The sequence below is a fragment of the Onthophagus taurus genome, chromosome 8 (assembly GCF_036711975.1).
Source record: "Onthophagus taurus isolate NC chromosome 8, IU_Otau_3.0, whole genome shotgun sequence".
NCBI lineage: Eukaryota > Metazoa > Arthropoda > Insecta > Coleoptera > Scarabaeidae > Onthophagus > Onthophagus taurus.
The window spans coordinates 5,369,787-5,378,200 of NC_091973.1; the positions used below are offsets into that span (position 1 = coordinate 5,369,787).

General features: G+C 36.9%; 1 protein-coding gene across 1 annotated transcript; it reads right to left on the bottom strand.

Moving 5' to 3' along the window:
• Positions 1 to 1,297: 1,297 nt before the first annotated feature.
• LOC111425493 (TGF-beta domain-containing family member maverick) lies at positions 1,298 to 3,563 on the bottom strand. Its single transcript, XM_023059558.2, has 3 exons — positions 3,359 to 3,563; positions 3,177 to 3,285; positions 1,298 to 2,290 (listed from the first exon to the last, which is right to left on the bottom strand). The coding sequence occupies exons 1-3, from the start codon at positions 3,491 to 3,493 to the stop codon at positions 1,548 to 1,550; spliced, it is 987 nt and encodes a 328-aa protein (XP_022915326.1). The 5' UTR covers positions 3,494 to 3,563; the 3' UTR covers positions 1,298 to 1,547.
• Positions 3,564 to 8,414: the final 4,851 nt, after the last annotated feature.

Sequence of the window (8,414 nt, forward strand, 5' to 3'; positions counted from 1 at the left end):
TTTGTCTAGGATTACTCCTAGATATTTGACTTCCTTTGAGAAAGGCACAACAATTGTCTTTTGCGGGTTTATTGAGAGGTTCTCTCCCTTACATCAAGCGCAAATGGTATCTAGGGTCACCTGGAGGACTTTAGATATCCTCGGCAAACAGGTTCCTTTGACCATAACGACAATGTCATCAGCATAAGCTTGTATTTCCACACCAACGGCTTCGACTATCGCAATCAGATCGTCAATTAGGAGGGACCAAAGCAGGGGAGATAACACCCCTCCCTGCGGGCAACCACCTCCCGGCCTGAAGCGTATCGTATCACCGTGGAGTGAAGTAGAAACTATTCTACTATCTAGCATATTGCGGATCCAACCCGCTATAGCTGCTTCCACTCCCCTGTCAAGAGCAGCTCTTTCAAGAGATTGTGGTATTGCGTTGTTGAACGATTCCATAACACTTAACATTGTATTTAAAAAACACTTTAAGTTTACTAAATTACAGTTTGACAGATTAACATTGACAGAAAAGCAATTTTGTTTTTCCATGGCAGTCTTTGTTAGAAATAAAATTGTTTGATATGGATTTTTATCAAAGTAGGTCGATCATTTCGAAAATTTGTATATGGCCATAATTTTACATTCTGAACAAAACTTAACTTACTGTAAACAGAAAAGGTACTTTGCCTGCCACAAAAAGAGTTTTTCTTTCACTGTCAAGGCTCACTTGTTTTTTAAGAATTGATAATATGTTCAAAATTACTTTTTAATCAAGCAGGGCTAAATCCCAATTAATATCGAAAAAAATTTACCTTTTATAAGAGTCGTTTCACCTATCCCGGGACACACTGTATATTTTAGAAATTAAAATGATTATTATTTACAAGTTGTTAAATGAAAATATTTTCAAATTTGTTTCACACAATAATAAACAAAAATAATATTTATTCTTTTTTGCTTGTTATTGAGAAAAAGTTATGAGATAATGAACCTTATATATAACTTGCGTAAGGTTTATTAATAGGTATGGCGATATTCACGTTTCTTTTCCATTCGTCAAATTAGAAATGAATCTTATTTAATCATACTTACTTTTTGGAATTTACTTTCTAATTATATTTGAAATAGTCAAAAATGTTGTCGTTAACATTTAAGGTCAAAAAACAGATGTGTTCATTGTGTACGTAAATATAGAGGAGTTGTTATGTAGGTCAGTGGGTATTTTGATTAGAAACGTCTTGCTCAAGGTTTCCTCTTTAGATATCCGGCAAGGATGCGGGAAATAAAGGCGGAAGTAATAACAAACGAGAAAAATATACGCGAATATATTTAAAATAATACTTTCATTCGATGACAGCGTTACCAAAATATACAATACAATATAACATCGTCGTGCCGAGAGAGAGAGAGAGAGAAAGAGAGAGAGAGAAAAAATAATACGAATATCACAGCAACAAATTACGAACGTAGAGGAAAACGATCGATTCTCGTGTCAAAAATGCTATAGTTCACCCGTAATCTTACTATTCTTTGGCAAAATAAGTCTCCGGATAGCCGGTTTAAGAACACGCGCACTCAAGCACCTTCATATTGTCCCATTTCTCGAAATACAACTTGGTCGCGTCGTAAGGATCCACCCTGAGGATCTCCAGCGGTTCCAATTTTGACGGTGCACAACATACTTTCGGCACAGTCTTATTCACCTTGTGAATAATGCTCTGGATGCGCGAATGATTCGTGGCGTGGTTATAATTGACAGGACACCTTCCCCTGCAATAACTCGCCTCGTACGATTTTGGTTGTATGATCGAATTCATCTCGACCATATTCAAATCTTTAAATGTAACAGTATATCGATGTCTGCAACATTTCTTTTTTGAGTCGTTCGATCGACAATCGGTTCTTTCCCTTCCCGATTGTTGAAGACTTCTTTTTCTTCTTACTTCTTTTGATACAACTAAAACATTCAAGGATGTTTCTAATGGTTTCAATCCTCTTGAACATTCCACACATTCCACTTCTAAACCCAAATTTCTGTCCCCGTTCAACCAGGATCTCGTCGATGACGTCACGTCTATATCAAACCACTTTGCGTCTTTATTTGAAGGATAAAAAACATTTTCCCCGACAAGTCTTCTCCTTCTAGTACTTAAAATTTGGTAAATCCTGACGTGGATTAAATCCGTATCGGGAACTGGAGGTGCTAACATTTTTAGCTCGGAACTTTCGACGTCGACCCCTTGGTCGGCTTTTATAGGAAAGAATATTCTTCCCGATCGACTTCTTCTCCAAGATTTACGCTCTAAAATGAAAAAAGAAACAAATAAAAAAATAGAATTATTTTTATCCTTTAATATTATTTTTAGATCATTCGAGATTTTTTTAGACGTTCTCATTCTGATATTAATACGTCCATCACCTCTATAAAAAAAAGTTTATTTCGAATCAAAACAAATTTTATGAAAACCAAAACAAAATTTCAAACGTATTTAAAATAATTATTTAAAGATTTATTTTCTTAGAGCCACTTTAATTCGATTAACGACCGCTTTAGTTTGGCGTTAAACGTTTTCGATTTAAAATACATTATAAATAGATCGTCCTCCGGTTGGAATTCAGCATCTTGTGATCGGGCTAATAGTCAATACGGCGCTACGACGTTACGACGTCTCTATTTCGGTATCAGGACGGCTATGTTTAGGCGCCGCGACGCCAACGTAAAGCCGCCCGTGACGATACGATTTCGTTACGAAGCAAGCCTTTCGGACGTCCTTTACCGACCACCCGACCACCTGTTGGATTTGCACGTGGCCGTTACGACAGCGGTTCGTTGACCATTATCATCATAATCACTTTTATGTAGATTCTTATTTATATATAATTATGAATTAATTTTGTTTTGTTGGAATTTCTTGCAAAATGAAGAGATCTTCATTAATGTTTTCTTTAAGTAATTATTTTTTTTGTTTACTTTTTTGCGTTTAGAAAGACGAAGAACGTCTAAAGCTTGCCAAGAGATTGTTTAAGCCCTATTTATATTTTTTTTTACTATTTGATGATCGAACGTCTCGCTTGACCAGACATTTAAATCTTTTAATCTCGTGGCTTCTTATGCATTACTTCTTATTTTTGGTTCCAATTAATTTTGATTTTTGGTTTAAAAAAATGTAAAGGGAAAAAACACCAACCTGACTTAAAGGTGAGTAGTTTGGGTAGTTCGGTCTGGACGATGCGAGACCGTAACCGGTCCAAGTACAGGGTCATCATACGCGTGTACTCCTCCTGACTAACGTTGATCTGCAACAGAAGAAGTTAAGACGTCGGTATCGAAGGGCGCAACAGGTGCTTCTTGTTGTTTTGAAAGTGGTACCTTCTTGACGTCGGGAAAGTGGTCCAAACCGAGATCCTCAACGGGCCCTCCCGGAGGTGGTGGAGACGAAAGGGTCGCACAAACAGAACACACGTACGTCCACAGGGTCAGTCGCGTCCACAAGTGATAGCCCATAGCCTAGCGGTCACCAAAGGCGGGCGTCGTTTTGCGTCTGGCGCATGTCGCGCGGCGGCTCGACGCTGACTACACAACCACGATTGAGACGCGCGGCGCCTAGTCGCGGTTTTATACGGTCTCCGAGGAGGGGAGCATGCCGGCCACGGGGCCGCTGCCGCCGATTTTCGATGCCCCCATCGCGCTCCACAATTGATAAATTTCCCTTTAACAACCAAATCGATGCCTTTAGGGGCAAAACTTCTCAGAACCAACCCTTTCCTTGAACACCTTCGCCACTTTTCCTCGAATTATATATTTCCCCTTACTTACTCTCAAACTCTTCGCTTATAGACTTATAGCCCCCAAACGTTACCCCCAAGAACATTTTTACGACCTACCCTATTACCCTTCTCAGAACCATTTTGGACACACTTTCATTTTATTACAGAGAGAGAAATATATCTTTATTACAGCTATCGACCTAATGGTTATAATATTTCCGCTGGTTATAATTACAACAAAGAATTTCACAATATTATTATTAATTAATTGTCTTCCTCTGATCAACTTCCATCTCTTTAAACATAATTTATGTATTTTTTCATAATTGTTTCTGTTGTCTAAAAATTTCTTCCCTAGTCTGTCTTGTCTTAGTCTTATAGGTGCAATACCAGTCATTTCCTATAAGGTCTCGTTTCGTACGTTGTGCAATGGGTTTTTTAAGTGTCTAATCTTACAGATAATCCTCAAGCATTTTCTTATACAATCACCATTATGATTATATTTGGTCAGTATTTAGACCTGTCAGCAGTAGCTAGTCTTCAGAAAGCAGTATTTAGTCTCCACAAAGAAATTTTAGTCTTTAGAAAGCAGTATTTCGTGTTCCAGACGCTGTATTTAGACCTGTCGGCAGTATCTAGTCTTCTAGAAGCAGTATCTAGTCTTCTGCCAAAGTTATGTATGTTTTCTCCAAAATATTTTATCTTTCTTTTGCAGTATTTAGACCTATCAGCAGTAGCTATTCTTCAGAAAGCAGTATTCAGTCTCCACAAAGCAATTTTAGTCTTTAGAAAGCAGTATTTAGTGTTCCAGACGGTGTATTTAGACCTGTCGGCAGTATCTAGTCTTCAGAAAGCAGTATTTAGCCTTCAGAAAGCAGTATTTAGTCTTCTAGAAGCAGTATCTAGCCTTCTGCCAAAGTTATGTATGTTTTCTCCAAAATATTTTATCTTTCTTTTGCAGTATTTAGACCTGTCAGCAGTATCTAGTCTTCAGAAAGCAGGATTTAGTCTCCACAAAGCAATTTTAGTCTTTAGAAATCAGTATTTAGTGTTCCAGACGCTGTATTTAGACCTGTCGGAAGTATCTAGTCTTCAGAAAGCAGTATTTAGTCTTCTAGAAGCAGTATCTAGACTTCTGACAACATTATGTATGTTTTCTCCAACAATATCTTATCGTTCTTTTGCAGTATTTAGACCTGTCAGCAGTAGCTATTCTTCAGAAAGCAGTATTTAGTTTCCACAAAGCAATTTTAGTCTTTAGAAAGCAGTATTTATTGTTCCAGACGCTGTATTTAGACCTGTCGGAAGTATCTAGTCTTCAGAAAGCAGTATTTACTCTTCTAGAAGCAGTATCTAGTCTTCTGCCAAAGTTATGTATGTTTTCTCCAAAACATTTTATCTTTCTTTTGCAGTAGTTAGACCTGTTAGTAGTATCTAGTCTTCAGACAGCAGTATTTAGTCTTCTAGAAGCAGTATCTAGTCTTCTGACAACGTTATGTATGTTTTCTCCAACAATATCTTATCTTTCTTTTGCAGTACTTAGACCTGTCAGCAGTATTTAGTCTCCACAAAGCAATTTTAGTCTTTAGAAACCAGTATTTACTGTTCCAGACGCTGTATTTAGACCTATCGGCAGTATCTAGTCTTCAGAAAGCAGTATTTAATCTTTTAGAACAGTATCTATTCTTAAGAAAGCAGTATTTAGTTTTTTAGAAGCAATATCTAGTCTTCTGCCAACGTTATGTATGTTTTGTTCTTGATACTGACAGCTACTTCTTTCTGGGGGGATAGACCATCATCTTTTTGGGAGCCCCTTATTATCTACACGGATCTTGTACCACCCGGTACCTCATTTCTGCAGCTGTTACTTTGCTTTTGTGCTTATCCTGCATTGGCAAAGTTTCCGTATTGGTGATTTCCTATCCTGTGCAATAACAAGACAAGTCCATTGGTTTCTTGTTCATATTCTTCGCATTCTTTTATTGAACACATAAGTATTGCCATGAAAAATCAATTTTTTGTTTTCTCTGAACAGTAATTTCAGACTTCACGTGGACTTTGAATAATGTAATTCCTGTTTTTTGCTGAAGTCTAGTTTATAATTATTGCAATTTCAGACTTTGCGCCCCCCCGCATTCCGCTCAAAATGCTTGGAGGGGGGGCGCCACCCCGGTTCCCGCACCCTAGCGCTTCATTTGCTAGCGCCGGCACTGTATACAATATTACTATATTCAATCAATGGTCTACATATGCTCTTATATATGCAGCCACAGGTAGCATACCTTCTTACCAGTCGGGGTTCAGACCACTGCATGGCTGTCAAACTGCACATAATAATAATAATGAACTTTATTGTGCTCCATAAGATTCTACATATTAAAGAAAAAAAAAGAATACATGAATTAAAAACGAAAGGGCACAAAAGGCGGGTTCCAGACTTTAGTCTGTTCTAACCAACCATTAATCAAAAAAAAAAAATAATAATACAGACAAAATACAAATAATAATAAAAAAAACAGCAACAACAGGATGCACACCAAATGCAAGATTATGTAAAAAAAAAATTTAATAAGAAAAACCTGTCTTACTTAACTGTCGAACCGACAATGACAGACTTCCCAAAAATTTGTAGACATGATAGGTGAACAATGATGTTCTGTACTTAGGTGGCACAATTGCAGGGCCAAATCTGGTTGGATATCTCTCATCTTCTGACTTAAAAGTTATTTTGTCATAGAGGTACAACAATTCTGTATTTTTTGGATACGGTAAGACGTATCCATGTCGATTGCAGCGTGATAGATAGGTGTCATGTAATTAAAGTGTGATAAGACATATGTATCATATAATTGTTTTTTTAACGTTATATGACAAATAAGACGAATAGGGATATAGCTTCCTTAGACATACCACGATACCTAAAACTACGGTCGAGCGTTAAGCCTAAGGACTTCACACTATCAACAATATCACTCACAATATCAATATCAAGCCGCCCAATCTCCACAGGAGTTCCAAAACAAATCCACATTGATTTCTCAGGGTTAATTTTTAATTGATGATAATTAGCAAACTTCTGAATATCCCGTAAGTCCTTATTTAAGCTTAGCGCACACATCACCTCTGCAACAAGTAACGACTGATACACCTGAACGCCATCGGCACACATATTAATATTGGAGGAAGTTAGCAAGGAAGCAAATCTCGACTTATAAAGAGCAAGCAAAAGTGGCCCCAAGACCGAACCCTGCAACTTTAACTTTTTATGTTCTACCATGGACGCACTCAAAATATCATCCGTGAGCCCCAGCATAGCTTTAGTACATAACTGTAGTAACAAGCTGTTCTGTTCAACATCTCAGACATAGTAAATCTTAGACATAGTTGGTAGGATACTGATCGGACGCAGATCTCTATAATCAACTGGATTCTTTTTCTTTGATAAAGGAAGTATGACAGCTCGCTTCCACGAGTCCGCTCCTATTGATGGAGAATCTATCACCGTAATAACCTGTAATAGCTCATACCTGGTAACCGTCATCACGGATGACATTGTGCAGACTTTAGACCGGGGGATGATTACTGTTTTGGTCATGCTTGATTACTCTTTAAGTCTTTTGACTCTTTAAACATTTGATATTCTGATCGCCGTCTTGTGCGAAGCTACTTGACAGGTAGGTCGCAGCGAGTTGTGCTGGGTGGTGGTTCTTCTAGTTCCAAGCTCTTGTTGTCTGGTGTTCCACAGGGGGGATTTTGAATCCCTTACTTTACACAGTGTACACCTCAGAGTTGCCGGCTAAAATTAAAAATTGCAAATATCATTTTTATGCGGACGATACACAAATTTATTATTCCTTCTACCCATCTGACGCTCTGGTGACTACTGAAATCATTAATAGTGATCTCGAAGCTGTGTCATCCTTTAAACACTGCTTATGTCTGAGTCCGACGAAATGTGCGGCAATTTATAATATTATATATTATTTATAATATTATATAATATTAATATATTTATTTATTTTTACGAATTTATTTAGTTTTGATATTTTTTGTATTATTTATTATTATTATTATTATATTTGCATCGCTGTCTTTATGTTTATGCCCTTGTCTTTATAACTTAGAGATCTAAAATATTTCGCCCGTTTAGACATTTCCCCCTGTACTTTCCTATAGTGTGTACTCATGTTTAATTTGGAATCGATGTTCATTCCTAGGTACTTAATGTTCTGTAATGGTTTTATGTTAACCGTATCCATCTTAATAATTGGAGACGTTTAAACTATTCTGTGATGTGGAATAAATAATTGAAATTTAGTTGGGTTTGGTTTAAATCTCCATTTATAAAACTATAATATTACACATATTTTGGAGCTTGTTGATCGTTTTCTCTAGGTTTTTGTCGTGTGATACATCGGCAACCTGTAGTATGTATTGATCTGCACAATAGATGTTGTACAGTGGAACACCTTGTAATTTTATTACATTTTCTTACATTAGTAAAAAATTAATATATTAACTTCTTAGAACTATCCAGACACACCTTCGTTTAAACAGGAATTTCATTGAGCAGATGGTTTTTAAGAAATGCTTGTCTTAGGTTTCATTTTTCTTAAAAGAAAGTATATTTTAAAAATTGACGTGTTCTTAGAATCGAA